General features: G+C 39.8%; 1 protein-coding gene across 1 annotated transcript in view; it reads right to left on the reverse strand.

Annotated features, from left to right (window-relative positions):
- itpr1b (inositol 1,4,5-trisphosphate receptor, type 1b) overlaps nucleotides 1-14674 on the reverse strand; it is a 92197-nt gene extending 77523 nt beyond the window's left edge. The window contains 3 exon segments of the mRNA XM_030419639.1: nucleotides 8421-8491; nucleotides 12770-12883; nucleotides 14458-14674. Of these exon segments, the coding sequence (XP_030275499.1) occupies nucleotides 8421-8491; nucleotides 12770-12861 (163 nt within the window). The 5' untranslated portion in view covers nucleotides 12862-12883; nucleotides 14458-14674.
- Between the last annotated feature and the right edge of the window lie 5129 nt (nucleotides 14675-19803).

Below are 19803 nucleotides of genomic sequence, written 5' to 3' on the forward strand. Positions count from 1 at the left end.
ATATTACTTCACCTTAAGAACTATTTACCTTGTCTTGTTTGGTGTCATTATTTTCAGCACAACCTCACATATGTGACTGTACAGTTATTTTTTTTATTTTGACATATTATATTAACACTATGGACCTAAAATCACAAAATAACATAAAGTAGGAAAAAGTAGGATAAAGTTATTTTTTACTGTGAAAATCACAAACAGTTTAATGAACCAATTGCATTAGTTATAATGCAAATATAAATTGTTGTTTGCTAAATTTTTGCACAAGTTTTTGAAATTTACAGTTATATGTAACTGTTTACATTTAAAAGCAGGCAATGCCTCAGGCTCCTCAGCTCATTCCTGCCTGCTCCACATTCAGCCGTCTCCTCCTTGTTCTGACTCACAACACAAAAAATGACTACACTACACACTAAACACACCACACCAAACACCATATAACACACTAACTATACACTCCAAACACGTTATATGTCACAAATCTCTCAACTCTCAAAACTCGATCTCTCTGTCGCTGTCTGTATCACCGCCTCCGTCCCTCTGTCCCTCAACTTCCTGTTCCTCAACAACCAAACTTGCTGCTTGGACACTTTCGTGACAAAAGCCCGTTTTTACCGTTTCTTCCTGCACCAGAAAACGTGACGGCAATGTTCGCGAAAAAGCTTGGCGGACATTATTTACCCTAAGTCCGGTTTTGGACGTGCCGGTGCGTCCGGTCCGTCGCCTCGGGAGGTGGGCCGTGTAGGTGGGCTAGCAGCTAGCAGCTAGCTACACACAAACATCCACAGATTCCGATTCCACTTTGTTGTTCGCGCGTCTCCGGATCTCCTCAGACCCGAACAGACTCGGTCCGGACTCTTTTAGTCTCATTAAAGGAGTCATCACCCGGAAATCGCAATTTCTCTCGTTAAATCATGCATATTGGTGTTGGACCTCTGTTGAAACTTGCCTGAAAAGCTGGAGTTTGAAAGTGGCTTATTTTTTTCGCTTTGGCTCTTTTTCCGAACAGGAATAGCGCACAGTAGTGCGCGTTCCTAAAGCACGAGATTTTGACTCTGCTCCTGTGGTGACGTTACCACAGGAGGCTACTTGCATATTAAGCATCGGCTCACAGCCGTCCTCAGCCAGAGTGAGCACGCCGAATCTGCTTATTTCTCTGTCATTTTCACGCCAGACATCGTCACCACCAGCATTAAAACTCAGGTCTTACATGTAAAACACGAGTGTGAAAAGTAAGAAGGAAAAAACAAAGAATTTACCATTCAGAGACATCCTGCTGTAAACGTGTCTCTCCACCGTCTCTGCCTCTTCACTCTCCCGTTCGGTTTCCGACTCTGGCTCGTACATAAATGCCTGAATTCCGTAAGGTTCGTCATTTAGTGTGTGCGCCATGACAGGGGGCTGTTTATGTTTTGGAGTCTGTGTGCATGCAGGCTCGCCCCCCATTCCGGCTCTGTCCTTCCTGCGGCCAATCAACGCGCGCCTCATTACATATTAATGCAATGCACATCCGGACCGGTCAAAACCTCGCGCATAATCTCGTGTGAGAAAGTCGCGGTATGAAAAAGAACAATCTCTATGTTTGTTTTTTTTTTTTTTTTTTTTTTTTTCTAATAAGTTTTAAGAATTGATCCAAAGCGATCCAAGAGGGACTGGATATGTAAAAAACCAGGTGATGACTCCTTTAATACACAACAGTCAGCTTAGATGCAACAAACAGAACAGGACCGAACCGCCGGCAAAATCCTGGTCCAGCTCGCGCCACTGCAGGTGTAAATCTGCTTGTTTCTTAAGGTGGGGGGTCGCGGTGGGCTCTGCAGTGATTGGCTCTGGTGCGCACGTGACTGTAGTGGCTCCGGTGGACAATGCTTGTGGAATTTGTAAAGCATTTATGAAATAATTTATTAACGGTGTCATTGCAGTCCAAACAAATGCGAAGTCGCACACCCTTGAACCACGCAGCAGCCATGTTGTAAGTCTCAGGTCAGTCTGATCCTGATCCGCAGAGATATTTGATAAACACACACACACAGACAGACAGACAGACAGACAGACATTCCTTGCTTTTATAGAGAGATATCGTTACCCATCTGCTTTTAAGCCAATCTATACACTAATGCCAGCAACAGATAACACAGTGAGTTATAGTTTGCAGCTTTTATGCACCAGATTTGTCAGAGAATATAACATACTATTCTCCTGGACATTTAATAGCAACATTTCTGGGAAAAAAAATACTGATTTAGAAGATGGACGACTTTTAACAGTGAAGTGGTAAATAAATCAGTCAGCTGTTTTCAAAGTAAAATTGAGCAACTAACAGGTTCATGAGACTAAATCCTGAAAACCAGCGTACAGGTTCATCAGTCAAAAAACTGCTGCTGAATCATTTTACATGTCTATGTAACAATATCCCAAAAATCATGACATCCAACCAGCTCATTTGTCTATTTAATTCACTTAAATCATTTAGAGAAAATGTAATTCTTTAAATGATCGTATTCCTGCCCCTTTCTCAATGGTCTGGATCAGGATGTCTCTTGAGTGTGTGTTAAACACACTTACAGTATCTCATTAAGAATTGACTATTCTTATCAGTTATTCATTTCAGTGGTACGAGTGAATGAGTATGAAATCACTCTAAAATTGTAAAAAATTAAGTTGTTTACCTTTACTGGTCATGCAGTGATCAAGCTCCAGCAGGGCACGCCATGCTGTTCTAACATCAGGATGTGTTTCGGTCTGGCAGCCATGTTAGTGCTGTCTAAGTTCTAGGAAAAATCCTTGTGTAATATCAAACTTTTCACCTGCTGTGAACCAATGAGCAGTGAATCACCTGAACTGCAGAATGATGTAAAGAGCGCACACTGACAGACTATCACAACAATAAAACATCTGCTTCTTTACAAAGCCCTATTTCCAGTGATACACCCAGTGATGAGAAAAACAGGAACACTTGTGATATACGAACATAAGGTCTTTTATCTTTTATCTTTTTTTATCTTTTATCTTTTTATTTGTCTGCAACAATTTCTAGGGGTATAGGTTCAGCCCTTAGGCTATTACTAGAGGCTTCACACCATAAGCCTCAGACCAGACAATCCCAAATAGATTTTTCTTCAGCTAGTCAGAGGAACCAGTATGCCTGCAGCTTAGAGGGCTGTACTCATCAAATCTAATAATTATCTATTTTAAATATTTGAAGAGTGAATTGACACACATCATGGTCTCCGCATGGGAAGTAGTTATCATAAAAAACAACATATTGCAAGACCACCATCCTTGCAAAATGACATTTTTCAAAGTAAAATGTGGTATACAAATTGCAAAGAAAGAAAAAGCATGTGCAACTGCTATTGCTTGCAACCCACAGGTTACAGTCAACAGGGTTAGCCATGGGGTTAGCCACGAAGTTAGCAACAACTTTGACCCAGGTATAAAAAAAAATGGTATAGAATATCAATATTTTTCAAGGTACTGTATCAAAGTTAGATAATCCAGCATTGTGACATAAATAGTGTAGGCACATCCTTTCAGAGCTCTTGCTAGTGGAATAAGGGCAAAGCAGTATATGGTCCATGACCCACTGGGTGTTCACACAAAATACACTACCACTTCACCAGAGATCAATAACCACTTCATACCTCACCAGTGTGTCAGAGCTCAATCATCACAGTGCACAGATGGCACAGAAAGTACAATTCACAATGTTCACCATGGGGGAAGGATATACAGTAGAACCAACTGCTGTGAGAAGTGGAGACAATAGTTGCACACTGTAACAGTCCAGCAGAGCAGAGGAGAGAAAACAAGTCTTTATACACTGAGAGGCACGATGGAGTGCACTGTTATACAACAAGTATAGTTCCGACCAAGCAATCTGATTGGCCAACTAGACATTTAGAATGTGCTTAAATTAGCACACCTCACTCATCACTAAAAATATAACTGCCATTTCCATGGTAACATTATAACTGCCAGAGTTGGAGCAAAAGCCAATATACAGTTATTTATTTATGTATTTATTTATGTATTTATATTTATGTTTATGTTTATATATATATGAAAATTATATAAATTTCTAAATCTGTCCCCTTAAAAAAATACAATCTTATCATTATTATTAGTATTGAACAATTATAGCAAGAATGAGTTAGCTTAGCAGTTTTGTGTTTATATGTGTGATATTTATTTAGTTTGGTTTAGTTTGTCAGCATAAGGCTGACTCCAAAAGGACTAGAAATTTTTCTCTGTTGCTAGGTTGTTACTAAGTGTTTGTCCAATTGATGTTAAACCACACCCTCTCATGTAATATTGCTTATCTAAAGCATCCCAAACAACAATCAGACTGACAAACACTCACACAAAAACAAGAAGCATCCATGGACAGGAAGTGATGAAAGAGCAAGTGGAGTTAACATATATCAAGAATTGTTACAAACATTTACAAAAACTTCTCTTCTTTTGATTTCAAAGATGAGTGAGAACTATTGTTCTTCAGTATTTCTAACATCTTTTTAAGTCAAATGTTGCTTGATTGATTTGATATGTGACCTTAGTACACTTTAAGAACAAAACATATTCAGACCTAGGGTTGGAGCGATGATCGATGCCATCGTCCAACTATGAATCCCTGACCATCATAATATCATTTCAAAAGCTTCCCCACCAGAGAGCACAATTAAGAGGCGTGTCCCCTCAGGGTTGGCATAGGGCGAGAGATGATGTTATTGTTGTGAAATGTGTGGAGAGGAAATTAAAGTATGTTGCTGCTCACCGATATTATCTCCGATCTCCATGTCCCATTCACTAATTTCTTGAGCGAACCCACAACACTCAGTTAAATTTGTTGCAGCAGTGTTTCTTTTCCCACTGACCACTGTTTCTGTCAGTCATGCCATTTTCATACACAGTTTTCTTAGCTTAGCTTCCTTGGCTAGTCAGCCAAAGTTGCTTTATGCATATGAAACTGAACAAAGCCAAGTTACGGACATGTGGTGCAGAGATGTGGATGCTTTTAAACTTGGCACAGGAATGTATGTCAGTGGTAACAGGGGTTTCCTCTGCTGGCTGAGACAGTTGGAGATTCATGTCAGAGCAATGGTGGGAAATGGCGCTGGCTACAGATAATACACAACACATCTCATCGTCCATCACAATGTTTCACTGTAGAGATCATCATATGCCAACACGGCAGACATCGCCCAACCCTACTAAAGCCTTAACAGAATGGAAGATGAAAGAAGTTCACATAGACACAACCACTGACTATCCGTGTAACAATTTGGCCACAATATGGCACACTGATCATAAACGGCCCATCCTTATTTTAGGTTTGACCTAGTCTTGTTTCTTTAGATATCAGAGTTTATCTGTTTGGGAGTCCAAAACCCTGAAAACCAAACAACCTTTTGATACCTTGTACCAGCCTAGAGACATAAATAACCTGTGACAATATTGTAAATAAGTCTTTGTTTGAATCAAGCAATGTGTAATTTTTATTCCCAAGCTATCATACTTACCAGGTCACCATGCACCAATTCATTTAGATTTAAATTAGTCCAAATTAAATACAATATATATATATATATATATATATATATATATATACATATATATATATATACATACACATATATATATATATATATATATATATATATATATATATATATATATATATATATATATATATATATATATATATATATATATATATATATATATATATATATATATATATATATATACATATACATATACATATACATATACACATATATATATATATATATATATATATATATATATATATATATATATATATATATTTATTAAGGAGGTACAACAGTTTAAAGGGAAGAAAGGGAAAGCTGAAACTATAGGAATGCACTTACTCTGCACTTGCTGTGATGGGCCTGATGTGTAAATCTGAGTGGCAGTCCCAAAGAGAAACATTTCACTCTGAGAACCAGGACTAAAAACAAAAGCACTACATGTGGTAGATACAAGAGTTTTACGTATGTCTACACAACAAAAGAGTCAAAAAATTCCTGCCTTTGGTAGGGAAACTGTACACCCTTGGTCATCTTTATAAAAAAGATAAAGATAGGCACTTAGACCATGTAAGAGCTCTGTCATTTCTTGCTAGATGATTTAGAATAAACATTCTATAGTCGCATTACATTACAGGATAGTAATGACAATATTGGGATTTTAGTTTTAGTTTTGTTATAAGCAAGTGGAGTTTTGATTTATTTCACATCGATATAAACAAAGCTGTGTAAAATACTGTCTGAAAGTCATTCCCTAAACGTTCCTAGTCGTATCTGCATTTTTGTCATGAAAGGCTTCATACTAAATAATATGATTCAGAGATTTAATTCATGTTGTGTCAAAAATGAATGACACACAATATCACACCATGGGACAATGCATTTACAAATGTATGTTGCAGTAAAAGGACCTCAAAGAAAACAGTCCTCCGCTCAGTGAGTCTGTTTGTGCATTACCCTCTTCCTGGCACACTCAAGTATGAAAGCACCAATTATGACAAAGACAGGTACATGGTATATAAAATGCTGCAGGCTTCCACGTACAATAAGGTCATCTGAATTGAATCCATTTGGAAGGCATATTGATCCAAGTAAATGGATATGACATTGGCAACCGTGTCATTTCACTTTCTCAAATTTACTAAAGACTTCCGTCGGAAACCTGCCAAAACATCTAGAAATTAATTTTGTACAAACTGGCTGCCAATTTGATACACTCAGCAGCAACTATTATCTACACCTTTTGTCAGCTGGTCAGATGAAGATCCATTTCTGTAATGAGGATCAGCTGGTTGAGTAATGTGTCCCAAATGTTTTCATTCATTTCCTTCCAAGTGAGCATATCTGAATGCAACAGCACTCACTGACATTGCTGCTTGCCATCACAGCTACAGTCAACCCCTTTTTCAGATAGATCCTTCCAAAACAGATACTAGGCCAACATATCCACTGTCATCTGAACATGGTTTGAGGAAAATTAAAGGCATTTTTTTCCAATTCAGTGACCTGCACAGAGTCCACATTTTAATAAAGGGAGGAATAAAGCACAACTGTTTTATCTAAAATCTGCAAGCACTATTGACCAACAATATTCAACCAATATGAAGCAAAATCAAAGAGAAAAATGCCTCAAATAATTTATACTGTTTTGAAGACAAAATGGTCTCCTATACAACTCAGCCACCAACTCTACTGTTACTTTTAGTAAAGATTTAACAGCACCAGAAACAAGTTAGAACAAGAGACCATCTTGCAATGGGTTCACACCAGCCACAACACCAAATCTGTATGTTTGGTGCGATGGAACACATGACAGTCTGGTGAAACAGGTGAACTGCGCTGGATTTTTTCAAAATGCCTAACCATCCTGACAGATTTCCCAACTTCTAAACTATATAAGCACTGATATGTTTTGCTGAATATCTCTTGTTTAACACAAGAAATGTACAGCATTAAACATGGTACAGTTCACCTATTTCACCTGCTTTGCGGCTGATGTGATCCCAATTGCAAAACAGCCTTTAGATTTACATACAGTAATGTCTTAGGGTGAACAGGAGTGACTGAAACCAGGACACAATGGTCCGCAACTAGTTTGGAGCCAATAAAGGATTCCATGATGGTCCATTACAGATCGCTGACAGTCATCAACTAGCGAAATCCCTTTCCGACTTCCTACCCCCAACTTCTGCTAGCCTTTCACAGACCACTCCCATCATCGAACTCAGACTTAATTTTGGTCTCAATTCCACATCTGTAAAGATTACTGCATCTTGCATGCATGACTCTATCATGGTGATAAACATCTGTCCACAGGCAGAAATATAAACACCTCCCACTACAATAGGTGTCTCCAGGACCACATCTGGCCTTGGTGAAACACATACACACACACGCACACCAACTAGTTCAAAATATTACCCCTGCTGTTGTGGCTGTTAGTTATGATATTATTACATTATTACATTAACATGTCAATGCCCAAGTTAACTTAACAGATTCATCCAACCAAACCTTAAGTAATGTGATCATCAGTGCAGCCAAATAAAGAAATAAAAACAAACAAACAAACAAACAAACCATGCAACAGTTGGATAAGGATAGTTCATTTTTTCCCTTGAATATTAGGGAATCAAATGCCTATCCAACCCTTCTGCAAGAGCAGCTAGGACCACATCAGATAAAAAATAAATATTTCAGGAAAAATAATCCAATACATTTTTTTAGCTGAAATTTAAACTACAACAGTGACATTAGCAAAATAATGTTTAAAATAAAGACTTAAACTGCCATAAAATCTAAATTGTAGTATACCATAAACATCAAAATATCATATTAAGTAAGAAATATGTGATTTTGAGACCTTACCTCTGAATTTCTTGGGTGGGTTGTTGAGGTCGCCTGTGTCTGGTTGTACCACACAACGGTCATCCACAAGCCTGGAGAAACAGCCGTCATTATGATGAGTCAATCACTCAAGACACATGCTCCTTAAATAGTAATAAATCAATACAGCTCTATAGACTTTCATTTTCAATACATGAACAATCAGAGCACACTGATAATACCGTCGTAACAGAATCCTTAATGAGAATAATAACTTAGCTAATAGAAACCAGTGGACATTCCTGTCAATTGTGTCACACTATTCCACAAGCAATGTGCCGGCAAAGGAAGCTATCACAGAAGCTAGCAAACATGGATGGAAATGATGGATGGATTTGCAAATGTTTGTTGAGTATTGGTGACTAACACCATGTAATGTTGTTTATAAGAAAACTCCTTAGGGCACCTTTATTGGACATAAAAACTGTTCCGTTTATTTAGAAGTACAACTCATTCATAGCACATGATGACTATCAAACATTACGTTGGAGACACGGGGATGCACTTGTGGTCAATACGGCCCAACATCTTTGTTCAAAGCATTGGTCTGATATCAGGCGATCTAAACTGTCTAAACCTCTTCCACCTACTGAATAAGTCTGAAAGTCCAACACACTACAAAATGATGTGCTAACATACTGAAGTTTACCAAAATTAAAGCTGATTTGGGCAGGGGTAACAGGTTTCCTCTGCATTATGGCCTAATTATATTGATTATTTTTGAAAAAATGTGGTGTAGCAGAAACTAAGGACAAATGAAGGAGATGAGGTTAGAGATTGTCTAAACTGGAGCACAAGTGATAGATTGTACCATCACTGTGCAAAAACAGGGGACTCAGGGCCTTCCTTAAAGAATTCAACAACAGTGCTACCTTTTCAGTAGCAACATTAATTAAACTTACCTTGCAATTTTTCCAGATAATATAACAAAATGTGTTGATAAACACTTGTTTGAACTTGATAGCACCATCATAGCAAGGAATTCTAGGGAAACCCCTGGGAATACTATGAGATAGTAGATCAGCACAAAAACAACACTTCAGTAGGAGGCTCTAGCCAGTCCAGTCAGTTACATCTTTTTATAGCTCATGCAGTATACACTGTACTGCAGGAGCAGTGTCACGATGATGGTAGAAAGCACAGAGAATCTCCTCTATAAGAATAAAAAGTAGGAAGGTATGAGATGAATTTCTCTCAGCCAATAACTGTAACCATTAATCACCTGCTTGTCATGCTTATCAACTAATGATTGATAATTCTTCATTTTTGTATCTATAAAAGTTCATACCCTGTAGCTAATGCACACCTGAGGGAAGTGACCAAAGATGGATGATTTTATATTCCATAGCTCTAAGATTTGTTGTGTTAAAACTTAAGATTATTTCCTTTTATTTAGAACCCTTGTAAAAGATGTATTGCAAATGAGAATCGTGTGTCTTCCTCAGAAACTGTAAAGAAAAAAAAGAAAAAAGAAAAAAAAGACCACACCGGCCACATGTTTGGGTCTCTAAACTACACTGTGTGGCTCTACCCAGCGTGCAACAATAGTGTGCTGCGCTCCGCCACGTACAGCTAGTGTATAGATGCTGAAATTGTTAAATCAATGAGACTGCCAAACACATTTCTCCAGCACTATGTCAGTTCTGGAGATTTTATTTTTAATTTTATTCTGGTTTTGGGAACACACACTTTTAACCAATTAAATTAATCTTGGGCAGTGTTTAACCATGGATGCAGCGATGGTGCATCCATGGTGCAAAATAGTGTCAAGAGAAACTTGGTTTGCATGTGGGGAGTCCTGGGATTAAAATGGCAAAATCCCTGGGTGCCGTTTAGTTAAGTGGGTAGAGCAGTGTCCCATATACAGAAGCGGTCCGGGGTTTGAGTCCCGCCCTCTTCTGCTTGTCACTCCCCCTCTCTCTCATCATGTTTCCTGGCATCTCTTCACCTGAACTGTCAGTAAAGCCAAAGGCCAAAAAGATATGCAAAAGTAAAAGAAAAAAAGAAAAAAAAAGGTAAATCCCAGCAAAAGGAAAGATAACAGCTGTTAGCCTGTTATGGTTTTCTAGTCCTACAGTAACTTGCCAGCAAGCTTGGAAGCTGTTGTTGTTTTATGTAGCAATGGGGAATTTGAAAGCCATTGTAAGTAAATGAAAAACTATTTGGTTTCATACTTAAAACTGTATTGGCCATATTCATTATTGGCTGATAGCCGTTAATATCAAATCCCCCATTATCGGGCCTATAATTTAGGCCCTATATCGTGCAATCTAATAGAGAATCATAGCCTTGATCACACTGATGTACTGTTAGGCAGGGGTCCAAAAAGAACAGGAGTTTCAATGGTCATCAGTTTCCAAGGTCATGAAGAAACCTCCTCTCACATTCTTGGATGCAGCTTCATATCTACATCCCTGTCTCCCAGTACCAAGACCCTCTGTGGAATCCACTTTGAGCCAGCAGTGGTCCAGGTGGTTGCAACTGTCTCTCAGAGGTCACACTCAGTATGCTGACAGCAAAACACCTAATACAATAATGCTATTTATAGTTCCGACTGTCCTCTAAGCTCTTTTCTTGAACAGGAGCGCTGTTGTTGGGGGGGTGATTACGGGGCATAGCAATATGAGGTGGGAAATTTGACAAACGAGCACTGTCATGGTGGCAGTCTTCAAAGCGGTGCACACATTTGTTGCCATGGTGGGTGACGCACAACGCTAAACTGTGAAAGAGCATGGTGTCCGAGAGCTGGCAAGGAGAAGGGCTGTGCATGGCTTGTGGTTAGTAGCAAATATTAGAGTGACACGGCAAGAGCAGGATGACTGCAGCACTTAGGAAGAAGAGGACAATAACACAGATGCTGTGCTCATTTTCACCTTGGAATAGAAAAACAAACACCCTGGGAGGAAAATAGCAAGAGATAGGCTTGCTGCAAGAAAAGACAGTCTAAAGAATAGAGCCTGACAGGCCGGATGTGCTGTCACATGCTGGACCGGGAAAATCGCATTAATGATTGCCCTCTCTCTGACTGCATCGTCTTCATTTAGCCTTCTGTTCTGACAGTCAATAGTATGTCAAGGTTTGCTAAATTTGTACATAATGAGATGCACTTTTAACTTGTTGCCCACAATTAGAGAGGAGGGAAGAAGTCAAGTGCTTAAATAAATGGTGTTCAGCATGCAGCAGGAAGAGACAGGGTAATTTGAATCCAGAGTGTCAACCGAGCACACAATAGAAAAGGAAATAAAAGGCTGTGACTACTGCAGGATCCACCACTTCTCAAATAAGACTACCGTATTCTTTATTTACAACATTTTGCAGACAGTGTTATGAGGAGGGACTCAGTATACTTTCCTGTATTCATTGATAAATCAAAACCATCAGGCTAAGCTAAAATAGTCATGTGACTGCAGTCAATGTCAACAAAAGCAAATGAGGCACATGCATTTGGTAGTAATTCACTTTTAAGTTGAGGGTGGAAAAAAAGCTTCAAGTGTTTCTCCTGTCAAAACATCGATTTAAAAGAACGTGACATGTTGTTGACAGCATACTCTCAGTGTACAGGGCTGCCAACTGTGTTGAATATGTTTTTCTTACAATACCCCAAGATACAGCTCTGAAAGTTGTTGTTAAAATATACAAATAGGTTCTGCTTATTACACAAAACAAATATCTAAAGGAGCGCTCAGTCCAGATTCATTTTGAGGAGGTCGGCCTGACTCTCGAGTTTGAACAACTCCCTCCCTCTCGCATTTCCAAGTTGGATTATTGTTGCCACTGCTGTCGCAAAGATAACTGAATTTTTTTCCATTTTCCCTAGAGAAGCAACTACCAACAACATCAAAAACAAAAACATCAGTTTATTCCTTCATTTAGTCTATAATGGAGACATGAAAACGGTTAGAATTTGTGCAGCACGATGAATCGACATAATCTACCAACCTTAAATGTGTTCCCTTGTTTCACTGAAATCAGATAACTTAGTATTCGCCATATAATGTAGAGGACCAAATAGGTAATGCTTAGGTTGACACTTTGGTCATTTCCACCAGCCAAACAGATGTATTAAATCCATCCATTATGTGAATCCACCTCTCAAACTTCCCCATGAACTCAGCTAAGCCATGTCTGTGGCTCAAAAACCGTGTAGATCATTACATGAGTTAGTGTATTTATTCTGGAGCCTCTATTGTGTAATAGTTGTGTATTCTGCACAGTAGAACAATATTATCTGAAGCTCCATCAGTTTAGTGAGCTCACCTAGAATCCTGCAGTGTGAAGTCATGAGGAAGTGGAGGTCGTAAAACAGTCACACATACAACAAGCAGACTTACCCTAAAGTGCTGATAAATCCACTGGTGGTGCCCTCTGCATACAGGGAACAAATGTCCCCAATATGGAGGAAACTGGACATTTTGTCCGACATGGTTCCTCAGGTCGGACTACACCTGCAAAAGATTGACACCAGAGGTCTTCAAAGCAGTCAGTCAGACAGATCACACACTTAGAACTATTATCAAACAAAAGGGGAGAATGCTGATATATTATGATTGCATATCTCTGAGATTCTCTGGAGAATACGCACTAGTTCTGATGCACATTCTGAGTTCTGTTGATAAGAGCCATATAAGGGTCAAATATGGACTCGGTATACTCCATGAGGACATATATCATACTGAAGATACCAGAAACATCTTCTATTTTTGTCATGCATGTCCAAATATGAGCACATTTCTACAGTACCTGCTATGACAGGACCGTCAGATTTTTGGAGGTATAGAAGTGGTTCCATACAAGGAGTATGGAGTAGGATATTCTCCTAACATGAAATCTGTGACATTCATCATTGAAGAGTATCACTGTTAATATCATCACATTTGGATCACATGTTGGAATATTGAGGCAACAATATCTCCGGACTCTGGACATTGCAGCTGCTGGAGTTTGTTTGGTTTGGAGCATCTGAATGTTTTTTAGCCCATCCTCAGAGCACCACCTACTGTAAGACTGTGAATAACAATTGTGGAGTAATTGATATTTTTTTACATTAGACATACATAACAGAGCTATAAAGCTAAGCAAGATGTGTCCTGTGCATCTTGTAAATATGTTTTTCTCCTTTTCACCAAGAATAGTAGGCTAAACAATTAACAGATACCATGAATGAGTGCTTAACTAATCAGCTTATTACGACTGTTCAAATCTGGGGGAAAGCACCTGCACTGAATCATCAGAAAATGACAATGAATGAAATCCTACAAAGAACATGAAATAAGGTTTCTCTGTGCACAGTGCTTTTGTTAGCTGTGTGTGAAACCAATACACCTTCAATTTAGGTCACCACCCTTGAGTCTGTTTCCAAGTTGGGAGAATCAAAGCCTGCATGAAAGCACTCAACAGCACGAACAGAGGTGAAGTGGTTTATAACGCGGTCAATCCTTTTACTACTGCCAAAGATGATGTTCTCGTTCAAACCACAGACGTTTTGCCAGAATAGCAGCTTGAACTTCGACGTGTACTCACACTATGCAGCAGCTGTGCATCCAAAGGGGGACGTCTTAAAAACGAAGAAAGCACACAATTTGCCAATTTTAGTCAAATATGTGTTTATTTTCTGTCAAAATGAATGTGTGCGAACGAAGCTGAAGGTCATATTTAGCCTAACTTACCCAGAGTCAGATGTCCCGCACCACTCCACTCACAGCAAAGCACAGCAAATACATTATGTAAAGTTTGTATATTGTTCTGTACCGAAATGCTCCATTACATCTCACGTGATTTTGACGTCTTGGGACATATTTCACCTTTTTAAAATGCTTTCTGCGGCGAGAAATGAGACACGAACATCTCTGCTAGCTACATTAAATGTCATGTCGCCTCGTTTTTCTCTAATCGCACGAGCGTCAGCTCAACAACAGCAACAAATGAGCGCGTGGGCCACTTCCTGACAGGGATGCTCGGCTCAGTGACTAAATGAACAATAACCTCGCTGGAAAAAACTACGGATGGAGAGGGACTTTACCTGGCAGATAGGAAAGGAGGCGTCAAAGACGGGCAGAGGCAAACAACCGTGTGAAGAAGTGGGTCAGCACAGGATAATTTCCACAGCGCTATCCTCGGTTAAGTCCATGGTGGTGAAACTCCAGGTAAGAGCAGGCTGAGCGGCGTTATCTCTGACAGCTGAATGCGTCCTCGGCAACAATCCTCTTCTTACCTCCTCCACATGTCACCGAGGGAACGCCCCTTTCGTTACTATTTATACTGCGGCGGAGCTCTCTGGGTAATGAAGTTCCTCAGGCATTTTAAAAGCGTCTTCACCTGCAGTGTTTATAATAAGAGATTATACTCTTCAAAGAGGCATTGCTGTCCTCATCGACCTCTATTGTTTTGTTTTATTTTATTATATCTTATGTTATTTAGACCAAATAATGAACTGATAATAATAATAATTGTATTAAGTTAAAAGATATTGTTCTGGCTCCAGGGATAGCAATGGCAGGCGGTCAATCAGGCCTTCATTGACTGAAATAATGATGTAGACTGATGGATTTCAAGAACTGTTGGATAGATTATCACTGAGTAATATAGAAACTCATGGTTCTCAGAGGATGCATCGTATGACTTAAGGGATCCTCTGACTTTTCCTTTAAAACCAATCATCATTCAAAGTTTCCATTAGTCCAATACTTTGATTTAAGACCATATACCTGCAAAACTAATAATGTTCCCTTCAAACTCAGCTGTACTTTGTATTTATTGCTAATTAGCAAACATGTAACCAAGTGCATACTAATACTACAATGAGCACACAACATAAGGTGATGAACATGATGCCTTCTTGCATCAGTATGTTTTAGATCAGATTTAGAATAGAGTTTTTATTATTAAAACATGCTAAAACAGAAACAAGTATTAAGAACTGCTAAGGTCCATTGTGTTGGATTTAGTGCCATCTAGCAGTGAGGTTAAAGACTGCAACTAACTGAAGACCCCTCTTCTCATCCTCTCATAAAGAGGTTACTAAAGATAGGAAAATCTAAAGGCTGTTATGGGCAACTGTAGAAACATTGATAGATGTGAAAGAGGACCTGATCCCTCTCTAGCTTTAGGTGATTATACACTTTCATGGATATTAAAGTACATTTTTAGCAATATCATATTCTATTTATGCCACTAAAGGCCCCTTTATCGTACACACTTGACCTTTAAGGAGTATAATTTTTACAAGTCATTCTGACCAAGTAAGCATGTTGGCATTAGCATTTACCTCAAAGCACCCTTGCGCCTAAGTACATCCTCACAGAACAGCAGCTATAGACTAATTGAATCATAGTCTCCTCTGAAACCCAAGTAGCTGACACTTTAGTCATCCAATGATGGCAATAGCTCCCAGCTTCCCATCGATCACGTCTGTCTACCCCTTAGTACACATGTTGTGGACTGTTGTGAACATGTCACAGGATGATCAAATCCATGTGACTGGAGGCTTTCGTCAATGTCTACATTATTTCATGTATATAATGTCAAGAACAGAAGCGCAGATACCGCCTTACAAAGACGGGGCCATGCTGTGCGTGTCAAAGTGTGAAAGGACTCGGGATAAAGACATCTGTTGTGTGTTCAGTCTCCTGTCAAAAACACTGATTCAGCCACTTTCTTTCTTTCTTTCTTTCTTTCTTTCTTTCTTTCTTTCTTTCTTTCTTTTCTTCACTTTCAAAGAGATGATTGTCGAATATTGCAGGGTTTAAGCACCATAGCCGTACAGATAAAGCTTCTTGTAGTCTTACAACTTCGAGTGATCTGATTTATTTGAAATTGACCCAATAAAATCACACTGTGACAGTTCCAGCTACTGAAATTAGAACAGACCTTGTTCTAAAATATTCAGATACTGAACTCACACATAAATTGCCATATTAATAAAGTAAAGTGTGGGCACACTGTTCCCAAGGTGATCCTGTAAATTCTTCCAAAACAAGAAACCGGCTCACCTCCAATTTCTCTGTGAAAGCCTGCACAGAGTGGATGGCAACATTTGAAAACATGTAAAAGCATCATTATTCCTAATTATTCCTAATTGCAATATAAACAACAGAGAGAGACAGGAAGAGAAATTGCACTTTCGTCCATAAAATTGGACTCGATGGCATTACCAAATCGGCTGATGAGCTGTTAATATGGTTCCTTAGTTACAAAATCTGGAGGGAAGATCAGAGTGGAGTAAGTGGGGGTACACAAGTGGCCATTTCCATAAAAGAGCTTCGCTTCTTTTTCAGCAATCCACATCTGCTTTTCACCAGGCACGGTGAGGTCTTTAAGATGTAAATTGCCACGCTGTAAAAGCTTCTCCTCTGTGCTTCAGGTTTTAATGTTTTAATGCACACTTTTCCTCGTGCTGATAACAGATCCAGTTCTGGTATGATGCAGTGGAATAGAAAACACGCACGTTATTCATGTGGTGCCACTCTCCACTGTACTGGTTATGCAATCAGCCATTATTATCAAATGACATCACAAAAGTATCAAGTATATCAAAAGTACATCCAAAACCACTTGTGCAAAAACAGACTGCGTTATTCATTTTGTTGAATGTGAAAGGGAGGATGAAGGATAGGTGCTCAGCATCATTGTCTGATACAAACATGTGCGTCTACATGCAATGACATCACACTAGCTAGCCAATATTCCATTTAAAAAAAAAGTATTCCCAGGCTTTGGTTACATTTGACATTAAGTGAAGTTGAATACAGATCAACGAGAACTCAGTTGTCATGGATACAGTGTACAGACGACTGGCTACCAATCAACCAGAGTGGGTAAAAGGGCTGTACTGTATATATATAAAAGTGGACACAGCTGCTGCTGTGTTTGTGAATCGCAGCAGTTCTGATGTCAGACATGATCTGATAAAAATAAGCCCTTTTTTTTTCATTCTCTGCCTATTCTGCTCAGTGTTTCATTATAGTAACATGTACTAACCTGAAGATTTCTCTGCTGCCAGAGGGCTTTCTCCCCACACAACGCACGACGACAACAGTCAGCAACCGCTGATGTAGATTGACAGGAGATGGGATAGATGGGGAGACAGTGCAGGGTCATGAGCAAAGCACAAGTTTAGTGGGAGGGAGAGGTGATTCATCCTGATTGGCTGTCTGACTTACAGCTGACTTAGAATTTCCCAAACAGAATTGACAAAGTGACTAACAAATTGATGAACACAACATCTGCATGCTTGGACTGCACCGCAGACGGAGGGATGACAAAATGCAGCCACCATCTGTGTGGGTGCACAGATTGTGAGATTCATCGTTGTGCATGTGTTAGAGCGAGTATTCTCGTGTGCAGATTCAGGCCTTCCCTGAGCAGCAGCGATGTGTGGGCACAATGGTTGGTAGTTTTCTTGTCTGAGGCTCCCATAGTCCTCTGTGTGGGCCATGCCCGCAAACGAATCCTCGCATTCATCAGGAAATGTCAGCGTGGAGCTAGATATATTAGGAACAAAGAGCCTCTTGTGTTTTCATTATTCCTCATTATGTCTTGATTTCATGTCAGAGATTGTTAAGTCCCTCTAAATCAAGTCTAGCCGTGTTAGGAGGAGAGACGGAGGGCTTGATAAAACTCTATAAACAATGTGGTGGCCTCCAACTGCAGTCCTGGATCTGGGACAGTGAACCACTGAAGACATGATGCCACTGGGAGCAAGACACATAGATAATAGCTCATTAGAATAGAGCACTGATAGGACTTCTGTTCACTTTAGCAACCTCACATCCACAGCTGTAAACTATGCGCACATTTGTTCCATTTGACAAGTTAAACTCTATTACCGGAGCTCTGGCAGCAAGAACACTGAGCCAAGGCTTTCTGGGGATCCGAACGCAACGTGCACAACTGGAAGACACACTTCGCGATCCCTCACCGAGCACAGGGCCTTCCAGCGCAGTGTGAGAGGAAGGTCATCCAAACAACAGTCTATTATCCTCTCTCTGTCTGCCAGCCTTTTGGACTCTGTGGCAGGGGCGTGATGTCATTAATAATCCGTTAATGACATCACGTCCCTGTAGAGTCGAGTCACTTCCACTGTCAGAGCTTTAAGAGGTTTACCGTACCTCACTTCACACAGGTCACACACAGCACTCAGAGATGAGGAAGCCGAGTGCCGCTTGCATGTCACCAGCTTTCTCTTCTTCTTTTGCACTGCTATTGCAGACCGCCATTGAGCAAGAAGGGCTACATGAGAACGTGCAGCTGAATCATCAGACACAAGATTAAGACACAGCGAAGACGTTCCCTGTTCTGCATTTTTATATATACACGCAGCCTTTTAGTTGATTTTCACGCTGATGCTCACTTATAAAAGCGAGGTGCCACCTAGTGCCTTGCCTGCAAGACAACAGGTATTGGTACAGCACCCTGGTTATGAGGCAGAGATCTACCTCACTAAAAATAAAAGACAATTATGCTGGTGTAATGGCCTGCATATTCCCAGTGGAAATAATCTGATTAGACCAGCTGCAGAGATATTCTAATTAGGCCTTGTGATTTTGTGCCATAACTTGTTACCAATGTAGGGAAAATAAGTTTTCACATTCTGTGCTGCATCTTGGGTGAAAGTGTGTACTAGCGGTAATACACTTCATCTGCTTGACCGGCTCTTGCAACAGGTGGTGCATGGAAATCAGAACTGATGAAATACCCAGCTGTTCTCGGCTAGTCCCCTCTTCACGAGCACTGTGCACAAAGGGATGGATCACTTCAGCGCATCCCCTTGGTTACGGTATAATCAATATGCCAGACCGAGCACATATGCCAGTGAAATTATCCGCCAGGCGTCTGATTTGCGGAGACGGATATGAGTGGTTTTTGGGCATCATTGCTGCTCAAACGCTGTTTGACTAAACGAGCTAATCCAGGGGAAGGAGAACAATAGCCAAGGAGGCAGCAGTCTGAACTCGCCGCTTCTGTAAGCTGCTTTAACTGCAGGTACTGTAATCCAATAGGATCAGCTGCGTTGGAGGAGCCCTGGCCACACTTTCACTGCACTGTTTAACCTACCTCAGTCTGTGTACATGCTATATTGTTCATAATATACGCATAAAACATCATTCTGACTTGGATGCACTAATAATCATTCTGAAGGTGATTTACTTGGTTGCAGTATTTGATTAAACAAATCTAACACAATGAAATACAACTGCCTAATATAACAACAACATAATAATAGAGGTCACATTTTCAGGATAAAGACCAAGTCTGTGCCAGATGCTGCAAAGGTGAGAAAGGACCGGTAATGGGATTTTCACAGCTTAGTTTGCACAGAAACTCTTGGGATTGACTATTTGTCTGGGAGCTTTTGCCCACGGTTTAA

Source organism: Sparus aurata, chromosome 6 (genome assembly GCF_900880675.1).
Source record: "Sparus aurata chromosome 6, fSpaAur1.1, whole genome shotgun sequence".
NCBI classification, from domain to species: domain Eukaryota; kingdom Metazoa; phylum Chordata; class Actinopteri; order Spariformes; family Sparidae; genus Sparus; species Sparus aurata.